Below are 20,481 nucleotides of genomic sequence, written 5' to 3'. Positions count from 1 at the left end.
ATTAGTGTTACAGATACAGGAGCATGATCGCTGACAGCTATAGGATGAATCTCAGTGTCTGAAATGTCCCTCAGCAGTGAGCTGCTGACCAAAAAATAATCCAGACGAGAGTAGGAGCGATGAACATGTGAGAAAAAAGTATATTCCTTACTGGTGGGGTGAAGGGAGCGCCATGCATCGCAAAGACCAAAGTCGCTCATATACTGTTTGATTATATTTGTGGACTGCCAATTACGCTGAGTTCCTGCTGTATTGAGCCTATCCATTTCTTCATTTAGTCCAAGGTTGAGGTCGCCTCCAAGAACAAGTGTGCCATCTAGGTGTTCGGAGAGTGCACTAAAAAAACCGTGGAAGAATGAGGGATCATCAACATTTGGACCATATATACTTACAATACATAGCTTTTGGTTAAGTATAGATAGTTTAACGATTAGGAATCTGCCCTCTGGATAACTGTGTCAAATATTGTGAAATTAATATTTTTATGTATTAAAATTGCTACTCCCCTTTGTCTAAAATTATAACAGGCTGAGAACACATTAGGAAACTCAGGTGTTGTAAGTTTATTCAAACCTGTGACAGGTATGTGGGTCTCCTGTAATAAAACAACATCTGCCTGTAGTTTTTTAAGTTGGTTAAGTATTTTTAACCTTTTTTAAATAATAAATAAATTTTTATTTATATAGCACCTTTCAAGACAGAATCACAAAGTGCTGCACATAAAATTACAAGTCATAGAAAGATTTAAAAAGACTAAATAAAACAGGCAAAAAATTAACCAAAAGCAGTTTTAAAAAGGTGAGTTTTGAGTTGTTTTTTAAAAACAGCTACTGAGTCCACAGTTCTTAATGCTTGGGGGAGAGAGTTCCACAGTCTCGGGGCCACAGTGGCAAAAGCTCTATCACCCTTAGTCCTCCTCTTAGTATTTTTTATAGCAAGTAAGCCCTGATCAGATGACCTCAAAGACCTGCTAGGGACATAAGGCTGTAGCAGATCAAAGATGTAGGCTGGTGCCAGTCCGTGCACAGCTCTGTAGGTCAAGACCAGGATCTTAAAATCGACTCTGAATTTAACAGGAAGCCAGTGTAACTGAGATAACAACGGTGTCACATGTGAGTACTTGGAGGATTTTGTCAAAAGCCTAGCTGCAGCGTTTTGCACAACCTTTTTTCCCTAGAGCCAGCTCCATGCACATTCCATGAGACAAACCTTAGCGTGCCCATAGTTGTGTGTTTGTGGCTAATGACATACGCTGTGTGTCTTGCTTGAGGAAAATGGAAACACATCATATTTTTTTTGTAAATAAAGAGAAGAAAATCCGCAGCGTGAAGCTCCATAGGTCTGACTATGTGTGTGCATAATAACTAATATGAGCAAATGTGTGCGTGTGTCCTATATCTGTGTGCGCTGTGTGGCTGTTGTAAATGTGTTGCCTTTAAACGCATGTGTGTGCGTGATCGTGCAGAGTGAGCATGTAGAAATAGACGGTGTTGTTTGTGGATGGATAGGGAAACAGGTGATCGCCGCAGTGATAGAAAAGCGAAGCAAAGAAACCAAAGAGCAAGGTGAGCGACAAGAGAGAGAGAGAGGGAAAAAAGAAATAAAAACGGACACATTCCAGTTAAGGCATTGGCGGAGAGTGACGGTGACATTATACTAGATTAGCAAACTGATATTACAAAGTTAAACAGATGTTAATACAAGAGAGTGTGAGTGAAGAGAATAGCGCAGCGGATTCTTATCTGGTGTGCGGTCAATACAGCCACGGAGTGATGCCGGGGTCGCGGTAGAGCTGTCCGTCCACGTAGAGCTGGTCCACGGCGATGACAGCCCGGGAGCCTTTCTGGATAAAACTAAGTCGGACTGGGAACAGGACCCTGCGTCGTTCCAGGATCTCTCTGGGGAACTGGTCGTTCACGCTGAAGTCCGTTCCTTTCAGCTCTCTGCCGCGACTCTTCACCTGCTCCTTCTGCTTAAAGTGGCCGAATTTGGCCACAATAGGACGCGGTCTCCCGCTTCCTGTCTTCGGAGCCCCGATGCGATGGACTCTTTCAGACCCTATGTTTTTCACCGTGTCCTCCAGCAGCTTCAGGTGGGTTTTAATAAAGCTTCTCACGGTCGTTTCCGGGTCCTCTCCGGCAGACTCTGGAATGCCAGAAAACACAAGATTATTTCTCATGCTAAGGGCTTGTAGATCGATAACGGTCTCTTTTATTTTTTTATTTTCTATGTTTAATTGGGTCACATTTTCGGTTAGAGATTTGACAGAGTCCCGTAGCGTGGCGTTTTCCGCAGCAAGTTTTTCCACCTGCTGCTGGCTGAATTCCAGGGATTCTCTCAGAGATTTAAATTCCCGGTGTAAGATCTCCACCAGGGACAGCCTAGCATCAAAACTGGACAATCGCTTATCGATTGACTCCAGGATGTCTGATGTCTTTGCCGGCAGGCGATGTTGTGCCGGGGGAGTCTGCCGGGCGACATCTTTTAGATGACGGCGTCTCAACTTTGGCCGGGGAAGACGCACTCTGGGCCTTGTTCATGACTAGGTCATGGAAGCACCGGTCGATGTATTCTTGCAGAGCGTCTAAACTCTCCTCGTTGTCCTCCAGGGTGTTAGAGATGATAGGACAAATGTTGTTAGTTATATGACAATTGATTAGTATATTTGGTAATACTGAAGCTTAAAGAAACTTTGTTCAATTCTAAACTACCATTCGCTTTAATTTTCCGCCAAAATCTCCGGCGTCTGACGTCAGGTACAACATGAGTCGCTTACCTTACCTTGTTCGTCACTTCCGTCACTTACCCAGTCTTTAAACTTGTAGTTGCTGTTTTCCAGACTGAAGAAGAGTCGTTAGCTGAAAACTGGTTTTAGAGGTTCATTCAGGACACCTTCTCAGGCTCTTACAGCCTTACCTGTATCATAACAAAGTGTATAAACCCCAATCCACCTTTAACATGGTCCTTCTCCCAAACCTTGAAACATGACTTTCTGGCCCTGTCATAGTAAAGGGCTGCTTAGAATATTAGAGCCAATGTCACAAAGTTCCTCCTGAAGTATAAGTGAGTGAGAGAGTTTCCTCACTTTGCAGCACAACACGTCTCACAAGATTTCTACAAGCAATCAGAGTGAAATATGTACTTTGTGTTGTCAGATGAACATATGAGACACTTTGACTCTTCAGTGCAGTGTGGAGCCTAACAAAGATCTGTTTTGTGTCCCAGCTGATCAGCAGGAGGAGAAGAGTCTGACGGAGCAGCAGAGGAACATTTTCAGCCATCTGGACTCAGCTGAGTCACTACAGAGGAAACAATGAGCTCAACACAGAAGGTGAGGAAAATATCACAGTTTCACCAAATAATCAGTCACGTCTAAAACTCTCATACTCCCAACCTGTTATATCACTGTGTTGTATATTATGTTGTTTTTTAGAGACCACAGCACAGCACATGTTAAAATAAGGAAGGTTTATTCATCAAAATTATTATTAATAATAATAATAATAATGCATTGGATTTATATAGCGCTTTTCAAGGCACCCAAAGCGCTTTACAATGACATTATTCATTCACTCTCACATTCACACACTGGTGGAGGCAAGCTACGGTTGTAGCCACAGCTGCCTATAATAATCAAATAGACAAAACATTTTTTTCATTACCCCAAAAATAAATGTTCAAAGCACCACAACAGCAGCCTGATATTAAACAGAAGCTGTCAGCTGAGCTCTGTAGAGTGGGCAATTATAATGAAACTCTTTATTATAATTTGTAGATTCAAGCTGCTCTTCATATTTTTGGCCAGCAGATGTCACCAAAGAGGACTGTGTTGAAAAGCTTTGAGTAATGAACCTTTTTCAATACAAGTTTCAGTGTTTCAGAAAGCTTCATTTGGCCATCACTGATATAAATAATATTATAGAAATTATCAGAGGAGGCAAAAGTACATTTACTCTATACTTAAGTAGAAGTACAGATATTAGTGTTAAAAATACTTCAGTAAAAGTATTCATTCAACTTCTTTACTTAAGTAACAGTGAAAGAGTACAGGCTCTGAAATGTAATCATAGTAAAAAAGTAAAAGTAGCTCCTTGATGAACATTTTTACCACCTTTTTTTATCCAAAGCTAACTGAACCTTGTGCTTTATTAATGTAATGTCAAAATAAGATTAGTAAATGAAATACAAACTATTTATTTCTAATAAAGGTACTCTGTTTGAATCAGTTAGTAGAAAATGAAGGAAAATAAAATATATGTGTATTTTCTGTTGCCTACACTGTAGAGGGTGACTTTGGCTCTAAACAGGAACATGAGCAGGGAAGAGGTTAAAGTGGGATTGAGCAGGTGGGAACCCTAAAATCAGCTGTAGTGGCTCAGCGTGGGGAAAAGAATCACAGCTCACAATAATTTCTATTGAGAGCTCCAGTAGATTTTCTTAAAGTACAGGCTGTGATCAGCTGACCTGCTGCTCTCTGTGGATGTACACAACTGAATTCAACCAGATGTCAGCAGATGTTTCATGAGCTGTCCTGGCTGATTTCCATCCTCTACACTGACAGTACACTGTCTTTATATTAGACACTATACTGTTGGTATGAAGGTGGAACTCAGTGAATGAATGTCAGCATCATGAGCTTCAGTTTAAATGAATCTCTGCTACACTTGATGTAATCTAACTCTGACATGAGCACCACAGTCACTGAGCACCAGTCACACACTGTTCTTTACTTTAAATCCATCACAGTTCAACAAACTAACCTGTTTATCCTGCACTAACCTGCAGAGGATCTTCATGCAGTCTTTAAATAACACAGTTAATCTGCCTCAGATTGTTTTGCAGCATGTTTCAGTGTAATATATATATATTTCTCTTCCTGTGATGTACAACAGCTGGACCTTTAGCCAGCAGTTTCATTTTATCAAAACAAAGTTGCGTGCCAGCAACACACTGATGTAATGTGTTTCTACTACCAGCAGGTGGGGATAAGAGACCTTTAAGGTGTTTGGTGCCACACTCCACCTTCAGGTTTAAAACTAGTGTTAATGGAGGGAGTTTGAAGGTTCAGTTTGTTCCTCGACTGCATTTCACTCACTGCCTCTGTTTGTATCTCTGTCACTGCAGGACCAACATGGAGCGACAAGTCAGCGCTCTCAGGAGGCCGACAAACCTCACAGAAGAAAGGGAGAGAAAACATACACCTGTGACGAGTGTGGGAAGGGTTTTACTGGGAAGGCTAATCTAAAACAGCATCAGTTCATCCACACTGGAGAGAGACCGTTCAACTGTGACTTGTGTGGAAAGACTTTTTCCTGGAAGAGTGCTCTAAAAAAACACCAACTCATCCACAGTGGAGTTAAAGCATATAGTTGTGATCAGTGTGGCAGAGCTTTTACTCACAGTAGCTACTTACAGAAGCATCTAGTTACCCACTCTGGAATTAAGGCATACAGCTGTGACATTTGTGGAAAAACATTCGGCCGGATAGGGCACCGAAATAGACACCTACACATTCACACCAGACATGTTGTCTACTGCTGTGATCAGTGTGGCAAACAGTTTATAACAGACACACAGTTACAACAACACATGTTTACCCACACTGAGGAGAGACCTTATAAATGTGACCTGTGTGAGAAGACTTTTAAATCTCCACATTACCTGAGACGACACCAACAGATCCACACCAGAAAGAGACTCTACAAGTGCAGTTTCTGTGAGGTATGTATTTATATTTGTATCTTGTCATTTTAGCCTGACTGTTTGGAACAACTCTGCTCATTAAACTGTGTTAGCATGTTAGCAATTCTACTGCATGGAAAAGCAGCTATAATAATGGTATTGTAGTATTGTATCAGTAGTATCACTGCTTATTTATAACTTTAGTACTCTTAGACATTAGTGTCAAAAATACTAATTTAATATTATAATTGCAGTGTCATGGGGTAGTAGTGTTATTCCTGTGTCCCAGTCAGCGGAGTGTTATAACTGCACAGTTACAGTGTTATTAATGCAGTATTAAATTAGTTTTACTGCAGTGTTACATTAGTAGTTTAACACTGTGTTGGTACCCTGCAAATATTAGCAAAGAAGTACTTTAGTGTCAGTCAGATGTTGCTATAACATGAAACAACTATTACTGTAGTATTATGGTGGTAGTATTGTAGTTATTGTAGCCCAGTAAACTGAGTTTTTTAACTGAAACAGTAAAATGTAATTGGACGTCTGCAGAGATGCTCTTTATTTCAGGCGACGTTCAGGATAAAAATGTTGAAGGACTGACTTACACTGTCTTTGTGTCTTTGTTTAGAAGCAGAGCGACACAGATGGATCCAGTTCTCAACCCTGTCATCACTGTGGTGGGAAAGACTTTCGCTGTGACCTTTGTGGGGAAAGTTTCAGACATCATATCACCCTAAAAAGACAACTTAGACACAGTGGAGACAAAGTGAAATACTGCAAAGAATGTGGGAGAAGCTTCACCACATTAAGTGGATTAAAACGACATGAACTCATTCACAGTGGGGTTAAAAAGTACGTCTGTGATCAGTGTGGGTCATCTTTCATTACTGCAAGTCACCTTAAAACACACAAACGAGTCCACACAGGAGAGAAACCATACAAGTGCAGACACTGTGACAAAAGCTTCTCACGATCAGATCCTCGGAGGCGTCATGAACGTACACACATGGAAGGAAACTACAGCTGTGACCAGTGTGACAAGAGCTTCAGGAATCTCAGTTCATACTCCGCACACAAACGATCCCATGTTACTAATAAACTGTTTCACTGTTACCAATGTGCCAAAACATTCACTTCATTATCTGCTCTGTGCAAACATCAGTGTGATCACTCAGGGCTGGAATCACTCCCATCACAGTGAATCTGAAGAGACAGAAAGATCCTCTTCTGGTTTCAGGGCCAGACTCAAATCCCTTGAGATCAGGCTCCACAGAGTTCAGATTGAATCTCCTGTAAAGATCTGATGAGGCAACTATGAATGAAAATGGTTCTCTAGTCTCATTTTAAGGTTTCTAAACTGTTCTGCTTCAGTGTTCATGTTGAGTGGTTCACTTTGATCCAGCAGTAGGATGAAGAAGTTTGAGCTGTGATTTCATTTCCTGTATGTCAGAGTAAAGACTGAAGTGACAAATGGAAACATGTTTACAGTCAGATTCAGATGACACACTGAACAGGGTTCCTGCAGCTTATTAAAAATCTGACCTGTGATGCGCGCTCTGTTCTTGCACCTGTCTGTATTTATATACAAAAGTAATACAATAGTGAATACGTCTGTTCATAGACAGAGGAATGTTGGTGCGTATGCATGTGTGTGTGTGTGATTCTTCTTGTTAGGAAGCGCAGATAAGAGTGTCCAGCTCTCCTCTAACTGGTATGGAGGGAAACTGCTTGTTCAGCTCTTATTATCACTGTGGGAAGAAACTTACAAAAGAGAACAGAACAAGTCTTGTAGTGGACAACAGTCTAAGTCATCAAAAGGTCATTATGCAGTATTTTATCATATGCAAACTTATATCATTAAAAGCTTATACTGACTACTAAGTACAATTCTCCATTGACAATGTGACCTCCAGCCACACAGGTACACATCGTGGACAGGGAGGAACGCTGGTTTGAGCGCGGATCAAGGAGGCCATTTACGTGAAAAGGGAAAGGCTCTGAATCAAGGAGGGGGCCTAAGGGTACAATTATTTCCTTTGCGACGTCCATTTAAATTTCCATTTAAACACAGAGAACAAGTAACTAGACTAAGCACAGTAGAAAATGGTTTGCCCCTTCTCATCAGCAACACCTGGACAGAATTACCCTTGACCTTAAATAATCCCGTACCTACCTCTGCCATAACCAGTACATAAAATGAAATACAACCCTCTAGTGGTGATAAAGACTGGGAAATAAGAAAAATGGCTCCTACACACCAGCTCCTAATTACACGAGGCAGAGGACATAGCAATTATTGAACTTAAAGGAGCCATGATGAATTCGGCTTTATTATGTGATAAGAACAAGTAGTCTGATGTCCTGTAATCATGATGACGCAAAAATTTAAGTTTTTGTACAAAGTATCGGTTCAGTATCGTCGATATCACCTTGAATTTTACTTGGTATCGCACATCACTAGTCATGATACATCAATACAATATGCATAAGAGGGCAAACCATGTTTCATTTATACGTCATTCTACCAGTAATCTAGTTCATCAGTTTGTAGCTTCACAAAACAAAACAAATGAATTTTGTTTCCAGATAAGAGAGGCCAGACCTTTCTTATCCTCTGTGTTTAATCTGGACCTTGGGACAGCTAAGAGCATCTGATCCACAGACTTCAGTGATCTTGCAGGAGCGAACCAATTTAAAAGATCAGAAAGGTTTGAGGGTGCTAACCCATGCAACGCTTCGAAAACACATAATAAAATCTTAAAATGAATTCAAAAGCTAACTGGCAGCCAGTGTAAGGATGCCAGTATGGGAGATATGTAGTCTCGGTTGCATAAGATAACCTTAGTAGTCCCACGTGTGGGAAATTTGTTTTGTTGCAGCAGTGGACAGTGCAAAGTTGCATAGAAAAATTTGAGAAAAAACACTGGAATAATATATCCATAAGATACACAATAGAATAAAATGAAATACTATATACAATCGAATAAAATAGAATACAAATGCTATTTACAATTGAGTATAATGCAATGATGCCAGAAAGAGTATTGCACTTAGTGTTATTGCTATTGCACATGTGTGGGTTTGTGTGTGTTTGATCAGTTAAAGTCTTTGTTGTGGAGTCTGACAGCAGTGGGAGGAAAGACCTGCAAAATCTCTCCGTCCCACACCGTAGGTGCTGCAGCCACTGAAGGAGCTGCTCAGTGCTGTCAGAGTCTCCTGCATGGGGTGGGAGATGTTGTCCCACAGTGATGACAGCTTAGCCGCCATTCTCCTGTCACTCACCACCACTACTGGGTCCAGAGGGCATCCTAGAACAGAGCTGGCCCTTCTGATCAGCCTGTTCTGTCTCTTACTGTCCCTGGCAGAGATGCTGCCGCCCCAGCAGGCCACACCGTAAAAGATGGCTGAGGCCACCACAGGGTCATAGAAGGTCTTCAGGAGTGGGCCCTCCACTCCAAAAGACCTGAGTCTCCACAGCAGGTACAGCCTGCTCTGCCCTTTCCTGTAGAGGGCGTCTGAATTATGAGTCCAGTCCAGTCTGTTGTTCAGATGAACACCAAGGTACCTGTAGATGTCCACAGTCTCAATGTCAACACCTTGGACCTCAGTGGTTGCAGTGGGGGATGTTTGTGCCTGCGGAAGTCTACCAGCAGCTCCTTGGTTTTACTAGTGTTGATCTGGAGGTAGTTCTGCTGGCACCAGTCCACAAAGCCTCGGGTCAGTTCTCTGTAATAATAATAATACATTTTATTTATAGGCGCCTTTCAGACCGTCAAGGTCAACTTACAGTAACATGTAAACAATACCATAAAAAACATAAGAAAAATGTATATATAGCAAACATGGTAGATAAAATTGAGACATAAACAGTCATAAAAGTATAAAAGCAAATATAAAGACTGAGCAAGGTAAAAATGGCCTAAGACAGACCAGGTGTATGCAATTCTAAATAGATGAGTTTTGAGTAGTGATTTAAAGGTGATGTACTTTTGTACTGTACTCCTTGTCGTCCCCATCAGTGATGAGGCCGACTATTGCAGAGTCGTCAGAGAACTTCTGCAGGAAGCTCTGGGTGGAGTTGTGGGAGAAGTCAGAAGCCAGAACGGTTCCCTGTGGGGCCCCATACTGCAGACGACCCTCTCCGACACACAGCCCTGAGTTCTCACATACTGTGGTCGGTCAGTGAGGTAGTCCAAAATCCAGGTGACTGACGATATCATTGACACGAGACGAAATACTTACAACTTTATTAGTGCAAAAAACCCATCAATGTATTTTCACATAAACAAGCAGCCGTTTTTTATGTGCATTACAGTTATATAAAAATGTAACAGTGCAAATGCAAATTCCTTGCTGACAGTTTAACCAAAAGGCATTTCCAGTGGAAATTGGCCGTCATATCTTCAACATAACCATGTATAATATCCACAAAACTTAAAAAGAGGGCACACAATACGGTAATATTATGTTGAAGCACAGTACGTATCACCCCGCGAGGCTCCTGCCTACGATAGCCGTAATGCTCCAATAATCCATCCAGCGGTGCGGGTTCGTAGCTTAGAAAAGTCGTACTAAAACATTTTCGAGTGCCGTCTATGCACAGTCCAGTGTTTTATTGTCTCTGGTTGAGCATGTCACATAGTGTGTGAAGGTGGGCAGTGTGGAGTTCAGAGAGACATGATTAAAGTCTCCTGATATTAAACGGCTAAAGGCTCAATGTCTCTGCTGCAGAGTGGTTCTTATCCCCTCTGTGACCAGGTTAGCGACGTGAGCTCATCTATCTTATTGGGTAAAGATCTTACGTTTCCAATGATCACAGAAGGGAGAGATGGTCTATAGCACGTCTCCTTCTCGGGCGACTGCGCTCCCTGCCAGCAAGACATCCACGTCTTTTCCTTCTCATGGGAATGTCGTGTCTCTCCACCGGCAGCACTGCTGCGGGACGCAGCGCCAACAGCTGATCCCTACTGTAAACAAAGGATCCATGTGCCGGGTTCCCAAACACGGGCGAAAAGAGTGAAATAAACACAAGAGTAAAGACTATTACAAAAGTTCAGTTGAGATGAAATGAAGGCATGGATAGCTATCTCAGAGTCTCTAAAACAGAGAAATGGCTTCACTTTTGCAAGTAGCTGAAGGTGAAAGAAACTGGTCTTGATGACAGCATTAATATGTTTATCAAATGTTAGATTAATATCATAAATCACTCCTAGGTTCCTCGCAAGGGCTTTTTAAAAAATAAATTCCTAAGGGGCCAAAGTCGTAGTGGTCACAGGGACCAAATACAATGATCTCTGTTTTCTATTAATTTAAGCTGAGAACGTTTAAACCCATCCACGCCTTAACAACCTCCAAACAATCCAGCAATCCCTTCAAAGGACTCACAGATTTATGTTTCAGTGGCAGGTAAATCCGCGAGTTGTCTGCATAACAATGGTAAAAGATGCCATGTTTTTAAAAAAAAATGAGCGCATGGGGAGGATATAAATTGAAAATAGAACTGTGCCAAGAATGGACCCCTGGGGGACCCCACAAAAAATTGAGGTTTTTGAGGACAATGTATCCCCTAATCTAGCAGAAGAACTTTTCTTAGACAGGTAAGATTGAAACCATTCCAATGCTGACAGTTGAAATAGTTTTTATAAACAATGGCGAGCCCTCCAGCCTGGCCAGTAGTCCATGGCGACTTCAGATAGTCACAGCCTGGAGGGACAACTTCCAAAAGCGAGCTTAACTCACCCAAGTTTAGCCAAATTTCCGTCACCAGAAGAAAATTAAAGCGACGAGTGGTGAAGAAGTCATTCAAAATAAAGGTTTTATTTGTTAGCGACCTCGCATTAACCAGATCCAATCTAGCTAACACAACCCTGTGTTAGCTAGATTATTCAGGAGAGTGTAAGGATTAGCTGTCGGTGAAGCAGCCATGCAGTTTTTGAATTTTACCAATACACTGCCCCGTTTCCCTCGCCTTCTTTGGCATTTTCTTCCGGGTGGGATGGCAGGGTGGATTGCACCGGAGGAACAGTGGTACAGCCTCTAACACAGGGGGGATATGAAAATCCTCACATCCTTGGGCCAGTCGGGATTGCTCTACAACAATGGCTCAGATATTTAGTAGCGATTGGAAGTCATAAACCAGAAGTGTACACCACAGGTTCTGTACAACATGAGGGTTAATAAACCGTACCCATATCAATATGATGTGTAAATTGATTTATTCTTTTACCTCCATGCCACAGTGGCTGAATTCTTCACCCCAGTGAAGAGGTTATTGTTATTGCCTGATTTTAATAAATTAAGCCGTTTGCTCTTTGGTCCCAAAGCATATCACAAAAAGGTTCATTCTAAAAATCAAAATCAGCTGTATGTTAGCGGCAATACATGAAAAACCACAGGACCCACCATACAAGCTGGTTTACAAGCAGCTTTTACAAAGATATTAATTTTTAAAAAACCATATGCAAATGCCCAAAGCCTAACAACACAAACGCTACAAAAATGTAACTTTTATTCGTATACTTCATTTAATAGTGTATTCCTCTCCTTTATTAACTCCTACTTCGTCTGCTATTCCTATGAGGAAAAATTCTCCTGTATGACTCACAGTGAATCCTGGGATATGGTGGGCCACAAAAGATACACCCGACCCATCCTTGAAATCTGTGGAAAAGTAGGACACGTTTGTCACCACATTCAGAGGACTCTTCGACTTTGGAGAGCCTTCATCACATCGCTGTCACATAATTACCTACAAATACGGCATTTGAAGTATCAATCCCCTGAATTTGGACACAGTCTTCCTCTCCTGGTGCATGCTAACTTTTTGTGGTGGTTGGCAATTAAGGAAGTGCGCCACTAACTAGTGTGGACCAGAATTCACTCTTACCAAATAATAAAAAATAGATGCTAAAAAAACCAACCAGACAGAAAGATGATAAATTCCCTTCTTGCCCTTCAAGCTCAGGTCCTCTACCAGTTGACTGGGGGCTTGAGGGTCCTGTGCATCCTAGCTGTTCCTAGGACTGCGTTCCGATCTCCGATGTTGTTCCTGGGATCTGCTTGAGCCAAATCTACTGATGCCACAGTAGATTTCACATTACACGAAAAGAAGAACAGGAATAGGGAATTTAATTTAAACTTAGATACAGTACAGACTTGCATTGATCAGTATTATAATTATGTACAAATATATACAGATGCATCAAAGAATACAGCCAGTCAAACCGGGGTAGCATTTGTGGTCCCTGAAAAGGATCAATGATGGACCGTCAGTACACACTGGAGAAATGCTTCCAGTACTGTTAGCTGTTCAGTGTGTAGAAGACATGTGACCGTTACAATCACGCATTTGTTCAGACTGAAGCTCTTCATTGGCCAGTTCACAGTGTAGCCGCTCAGAATTCAATTCAGTTCAATTCAATTTTATTTATATAGCGCCAAATCACAACAAAAGTCGCCTCAAGGCGCTTTATATTGTACAGTAGATAGCACAATAATAAATACAGAGAAAAACCCAACAATCATATGACCCCCTATGAGCAAGCACTTTGGCGACAGTGGAAAGGAAAAACTCTTTTAACAGGAAGAAACCTCCGGCAGAACCAGGCTCAGGGAGGGGCGGCCATCTGCTGCGACCGGTTGGGGTGAGAGAAGGAAAACAGGATAAAGACATGCTGTGGAAGAGAGACAGAGATTAATAACAGATATGATTCGATGCAGAGAGGTCTATTAACACACAGTGAGTGAGAAAGGTGACTGAAAAGGAAAAACTCAATGCATCATGGGAATCACCGGCAGCCTACGTCTATTGCAGCATAACTAAGGGAGGATTCAGGGTCACCTGGTCCAGCCCTAACTATATGCTTTAGCAAAAGAGAAAGTTTTAAGCCTAATCTTAAAAGTAGAGATAGTAGAGCAGATGTACTAACAGAGGTTCAGCAAACATTTTACAAAATACACATGATGGGACTTATAGTTAGTGATGTGACGTTCTGTATCGAGGCTTCGAAGCGTGTGTCGAGTAATGGAGGGGGCGTTTCCGCGAAGCGCGTATCGAGGCTTGCTTCGTTTATGGGAGGAGTTGAAAATGATGACGTCTGAAGCCTCGCTGCCCAGCTAAACCACGTGACTGGTTCATGAAGCGGTTCGAAGTTTGCCGCGAGCTATGACAGCGATATAAACCCCTCAGACTTCATTCAAAATGTGGGTGTTTGATGGAGAGTTGCGGTTAGTGAGAGTTTGGAGGTTTAGCAGAGTGAGGAGAGAAAGTCAGGAGAGGATGGAGCCAGCTAAGAAGAGGAGGATGTCCTCCCCTGTGTGGGAACATTTTGTTTTTATTCCTCCCAACAAGGTATGTACATTTCTACAGATGATGTATTTTCATAATACTGATGGTGCAATACAATTTATGTTAAGCTGTCTTTACTTTTGTACGAGGTGAAGTGTTTGCTATGTGCCAGGGAGCTGGGATATAACAACAACACCTCAGATGCTTAGGCACTACAGAGCTTTGCATGAGAATAAGGGGAACACCGATTGTGGAGCAAGACCAGGTGAGCCATCAAATGCCATGATAATATAGCATGCAGTAATGTTACTAAATGATAGAACAATATTATACAACTGTAATAAGTTACGTGTGTGATATTTATATTTGTGCTTTGTTTTTATTGTCTTTCCTCAGGAGAACAATCTCAAATAGATGGAGACCTGGTTAGCATGGTGATTGAGGACTCCCAGCCATTTACCACTGTGGAGGACAAAAGATTTAAAAGATATGTTAAATCATTAAATCCTAGCTATATTCTCCCCACTAAAAAGGTCATAAAAGCAGTGAAACTTTAGTTTTTACCGAATAAAATGTGAAGAGGCAGGACTGAGGCTCAAAGCCTCAGTGTGTAGCTGTCCATACCTCAACGTTACAAAAGCACAACCACTTTCCACACCCCAACCACACCTCACCTCACAGCAAATGATCATTTCTATTTTAGGCATTTCCAAATGATCATTTTCCATACTGCCAGTATAAATATACACAGTATACTGCCATCACTACAATATACATGTTTTACACACTCCTTTTGTTGTTGACATTTACAGGCTGTGTGCAAAATGCCACACTCTTCAAATTCATGGCAACTAATATTTTCACGTCCACTAGATGTCCTACTAGAGCAAATGAAGCTTCACGAAGCTTTGCGCTGGGGTGAACCAATTGGATGAAAAGCTTCAGTGCTTCATGAAGCTTCATCTGCCCATCACTACTTATAGTTGCCTTTTTATGGATTCCAGCTCACTATGAAGAAAATGAAACGACAGAGTTGTGAAGAAAGCCACAAAACATGGGTTAACTGAACTGGCTTTTAACTTCTGTCAGACAGAGATGAAGAGTATCATAAGGCAAGAAATAAAGGAAACATGGTAAAAACAGTGGGAGGAAGAAAGAAATTTAAGGAGGGTAGGAGAAATGAGAAGCACAGGAAGGAGTAGGAGAGAGGGGGTGGTCATATCTGGAATAAGATTTGGACATACTGGTTTGAACACTACCATTGGTGACTGTCAAACCTTTGAGAAGCTGAAAAGGGGGATAATGTTGACGCTGTTCAAAATGTAAGTTTACTGCAAAAGGGCTCAAGAAGTGAAAGTTTTCAGGCCTTATTCCAGTCTTGGGTGTCGACGTTCCACTCCACACCAGTTGGTGGCGGTAATGCACCATTTTGTTGTTTAACAACCGCTACACAACAAAATGGTGCAAATAATATAAAGAAGAAGAAGCCTGTTTCCCGATCATATGCTGTACAGTGTACGGCGTACACAGTTTGCACAGACGGAGCCACCGTTTCATCCAAAGCGAGTAAAGTAGTGAACTTAAGGACAGAAACAAACTAAAGTATCGATCATAAACCACTACCAACGTCTGGATCGATATCTGCATCGATCTGCCCACCCTTGTCTCCTGGATCGTAGCTGAGATCAGCGTGAACCACGTGGGTCTCTGCTCCCTGATCTGTTTCCTGTGTTTGGAAAGAGTTCCAGCTTCATCACGGAGTTTCTCTCGGTTTGTGGGCTCATCTAAAGGTAAGCACCGAGCTAACTTTACTGTGAGTTCAGTTCATGTTGAGTTTAGCTCCTGAATGAGGTCTTCTGCTGCTCTCCTCGGTGTCTGTTCACAGTTTATTGTGAACACGTTGAGAGAAGAGTGAGAGAGTGTTTGGAGAAAAACACCAACTAATCATTAGCTCAGCATGCTGGGAGAAGTTGGAGCAGAAAAGTCTTTTCATTGTCCCTGCAGCTGTTTTTCTGCCTGCACCAAACCTCTACAGCCTCATTTCTATTTGAAGCGATAACAGGAAATGGATGAGAGCGATCTGCTGCAGTATCAGGGTCACAATAAACTTTATTGTGCAGCTGCTGTGGATGAACACATGAGAGGAAGTGAACTCCTACAAATTCTCATTTTAATGAGTGTGGCTGCTGTAAAGTGATGCACAGGAAGATGTTAACAAAAACTAATGAAACAGAGATGAAAGTAAACAGTGTTCATATTTGAAAGCACAGAGAATAAAAAATATTGTGGTGGTTAATGTGCAGGAGAGTGTGAAGAATGTAATAATGTCTTCCTGTGTCAAACACAGCTGCAGTCAAAGCAGGAAGGAAAGCTGGTTAAAAGCGTTGAGTTTAAAGGCCCCATCATTAATGCGCAGGTAGAGCTGACTAAGGCAGAGCAGTTTGGCCAAAAATATTTATCACGATATATATTTGAAAATTTGCGATAACGATATAACTGACGATATAATTGACGAGAGACAAAAGACTTTACAACTCCACAACTTTATTAGTGCAAGAAACCCCCCATCAATGTATTTTCACTTAATAGGAAGCCCGATTATTAAGACATGTTTGTGCTAAAATATGTACTGTGCTTTCAATAATGTTGTATTAAAATACGCCAAATGTTTTTCTTTTAAGCACATTTTATATAAAACCTACTTACTAGTAGATCGATATTGTTATTTACTTCTCAACGCACTCTGTAATGACGTCATACGCTTGCACCGCATCGAGTTTACAGTTAGCAGCGCACTGAAATGGCTTCTGTTCAACCTTTCCAGTTTGAACCAGAGCAAACCGAGAGAGAGAGGATGAAAATATTTGAAAATAGTCAACGAGTACTTAGTTTAGATGAAGATGAAAACAATCCATCAAACGTGGACGCAAGACTGAGGGAAACCCACTGGTGTCTATGCGGCTACTGCTTGCCAATGGCAACAGCGACTGAGAGCGTTTGTTGTAAAGACCTCAATTTTATGGCAGCAGCTATCCACGGTATCGCATAACCGCATGATAAAATAAATCATGCAATATGGTTAAAAAAAACCAACATATTGTACTGTTTGATTTAAGAGTAATACTGTGTTTCTGGTGTGATAATCACTTATCTTCCCTTCCCCCCAGCTGAGTCTGTAGGCTGGATAGCTTGTTAGGTATCTGCTAAACTATGTTTAAGCTGTTTGTTTATCAATGACAAAGTGTCATCTAGGAACAAAACATCTTAACCTGTGATTTACAAATTCTGCATTGTCAATACTTGATGTTAAGAGAGGGTCTAACCACTAGGTGGCTACCTATTTCCAGCAGACAACAAACTTCACTCGTTGAAGTCTTCAAGTAACAGAAAAATATTTTAAACTAATTCTACTCGCATATTTATGCAAAAGGTTAAAAAAGGTCAGGGGACTTTTCTAAGGTCGATCGTGGCTCAAAAGTTGGCAGCTCGTCTTGTAATTGGAAGGTTGCCGGTTCAGACAGTCTCGGTCGTTGTGTCCTTGGGCAAGACACTTCACCCGTTGCCTGCTGGTGGTGGTCAGAGGGCCCGGTGGTGCCAGTGTCCGGCAGCCTCGCCTCTGTCAGTGCTCCCAGGGCAGCTGTGGCTACAATGTAGCTTGCCATCACCAGTGTGTGAATGTGTGACTGACTGAATGTGTAAAGTGCTTTGGAGTGCTTAGGGACTAGTAAGGCACTATACAAATACAGGCCATTTACCATTTAAAAAAATTAATAGAATTCTAATTTTTATTATACAGTGAAATTACGATATCATTATTTTTACAGATTCTCCATGCAACACAGTGCACCAAAACTTTGAAGCCGTATATAACACAAAGTGTATAAACCCCAATCCACCTTTAACATGGTCCTTCTCCCAAAGTCAAACAGGACTTTCTGGCCCTGTCATAGTAAAGGGCTGCTTCGAATATTAGAGCCAATGTCACAAAGTTCCCCCTGAAGTATAAGTGAGTGAGAGAGTTACCTCACTTTGCAGCACAACACGTCTCACAAATTTGTACTTTGTGTTGTCAGATGAACATATGAGACACTTTGACTCTTCAGTGCAGTGTGGAGCCTAACAAAGATCTGTTTTGTGTCCCAGCTGATCAGCAGGAGGAGAAGAGTCTGACGGAGCAGCAGAGGAACATTTTCAGCCATCTGGACTCAGCTGAGTCACTACAGAGGAAACAATGAGCTCAACACAGAAGGTGAGGAATCTATGGCCCTTTCTCAAATCTCAAGTACAATTGGAACAGCAGCGTACTTGATGAGTTTTTTACGGAGTTTTTACTGCCGTCCCCTATTATTTAACTGTGCTATAATATCTTATGAGGCTTAACTTTAATCTCAGCTAAACCGATTTACTCAGGAACAATAAAACAATGAAATAAATCTAAGACACTTATATATTATGTTTAACCTGTGGGGGGGGTTGAAAATGGTTTGTGGGAGTCCGCTGTTCTTGCCAGGCTCAGATGATCCTCGTCTGCTATCGAGCTGGTGGGTAACAGACGTGTTCGAAAACATCTGAACACTTTGGAAATATGTGATGTCTTCTCACCTAAAGACGACGTCTAAGTTTATTTTATGACCCAGAAAGAGTAATATTTAAAAGTTTTTAGCTGTGCTCCTCCGCCATTGCTGCATTTGAGTTTTGGATGAAATGCATTCTGGGATATTTAGCTTTACCAAGTCAACGCAAGTCACCACCGTTGCATGCTCGATAAAATGGGCAGAGCGAGAACACATCCGGGAATTTTTCGCGTTCTCGCCTTGATGCGTACTTTGAATTGGAACCGTACTTGCTCTCCAACTGATGACGAATCACGAGTACGCATATTGAGAAATAGGCTATCACAGCTTCAGTAAATATTTAGTCACATCTAATACTCTCACACTCCCAACCTGTTATATGACTGTGTTGTATATTATTATATATTATGTTGTTGTTTTTTAATTATGTTTACAAACATCATTAAGTCACAAGCAAAGAGAGACCAAACCATAGCACATGTTTAAATAAGGAAGGTTTATTCATCAAAATTATTTATTAATCAAATGGACAAAACATTTTTTTTCATCGTCCCAAAAATACGCATTCAAAGCACCACAACAGTGACAGAACTGTCACATGATATTAAACAGAAGCTGTCAGCTGAGCTCTGTAGAGTGGGCAATTATAATGAAGCTCTTTATTATAATTTGTAGATTCAAGCTGCTCTTCATATTTTTGGGTGACTTTGCCTCTAAACAGGAATATGAGCAGGGAAGAGGTTAAAGTTCCTCTCGTTTGGCTCTTGGCGAAGGCAGTCGCACTTTTTCTCCTCTCCTCCTTCCCCTTATCTTCCCTGCTTAGCCTCTTGTGTCCTTGTCTTGTCTCGTGTGTATTACTTTCCTTGGAACACTCTCTCACAGTCTGTTCTCTAAAACCTAAAAGAGAATTATGGATTTGATCAACTGGTCTCTGAATGCTATTGACACCCTTTTCTCAACGAGAAGTCTGGGTGTCTGGGACTTTCCCTGCCGGATACACGATGGACGGGTGGCAGAAATGGAGGATCGTGTGCCTGGCGGGGCTGTCGATCGAGGACGCTGAAGATATCTACCTATTCGGAACCATGATAACAGGGTTCTTGCTGGTCAGAGCTGGCTTGGCCCTGGCTTATAGGAGAATTAAGAAAGCGGAACCGGCTGTTCAAATCCCCCAAAGGCTGCCCGCTGGGATTGAAACGATGGGACGAGGCGCGACTTTTCAGAATGGGCTCACTGAGTGCAGCATGGTTAAGATCTTGGAGAAGCTTACGGCTGCCGTGAATACTCAGAATAAGATCTCAATTCAATTCAATTTTATTTATATAGCGCCAAATCACAACAAAAGTCGCCTCAAGGCGCTTTATATTGTACAGTAGATAGCACAATAATAAATACAGAGAAAAACCCAACAATCATATGACCCCCTATGAGCAAGCACTTTGGCGACAGCGGAAAGGAAAAACTCCCTTTTAACAGGAAGAAACCTCCGGCAGAACCAGGCTCAGGGAGGGGCGGGGCCATCTGCTGCAACCGGTTGGGGTGAGAGAAGGAAAACAGGATAAAGACATGCTGTGGAAGAGAGACAGAGGTTAATAACAGATATGATTTGATGCAGAGAGGTCTATTAACACATAGTGGGTGAAAAAGGTGACTGAAAGTGAAAAACTCAATGCATCATGGGAATCACCGGCAGCCTACGTCTATTGCAGCATAACTAAGGGAGGATTCAGGGTCACCTGGTCCAGCCCTAACTATATGCTTTAGCAAAAAGGAAAGTTTGAAGCCTAATCTTGAAAGTAGAGATAGTGTCTGTCTCCCGAATCCAAACTGGAAGCTGGTTCCACAAAAGAGGGGCCTGAAAACTGAACTCTCTCCCTCCCATTCTACTTTTAAATACTCTAGGAACAACACGTAGGCCTGCAGAGCGAGAGCGAAGTG

At 41.7% G+C, this 20,481-nt stretch overlaps 1 protein-coding gene across 1 annotated transcript; it reads left to right on the top strand.

The window, feature by feature from the left end:
- Nucleotides 1–3,301: 3,301 nt before the first annotated feature.
- LOC109197588 (zinc finger protein 431-like) lies at nt 3,302–7,563 on the top strand. The gene is made up of 3 exons (XM_019352934.1): nt 3,302–3,331; nt 5,125–5,721; nt 6,311–7,563. Exons 1-3 carry the CDS (start codon nt 3,314–3,316, stop codon nt 6,881–6,883), a joined length of 1,188 nt encoding a protein of 395 aa, XP_019208479.1. The 5' UTR covers nt 3,302–3,313; the 3' UTR covers nt 6,884–7,563.
- The last annotated feature ends 12,918 nt before the right edge of the window (nt 7,564–20,481 follow it).

The sequence above is a fragment of the Oreochromis niloticus genome, linkage group LG9, assembly GCF_001858045.2.
Source record: "Oreochromis niloticus isolate F11D_XX linkage group LG9, O_niloticus_UMD_NMBU, whole genome shotgun sequence".
Classification (NCBI taxonomy): domain Eukaryota; kingdom Metazoa; phylum Chordata; class Actinopteri; order Cichliformes; family Cichlidae; genus Oreochromis; species Oreochromis niloticus.
Note: the sequence above shows the minus strand (reverse complement) of the source record. Positions and strands in the feature narration are given on the sequence as shown.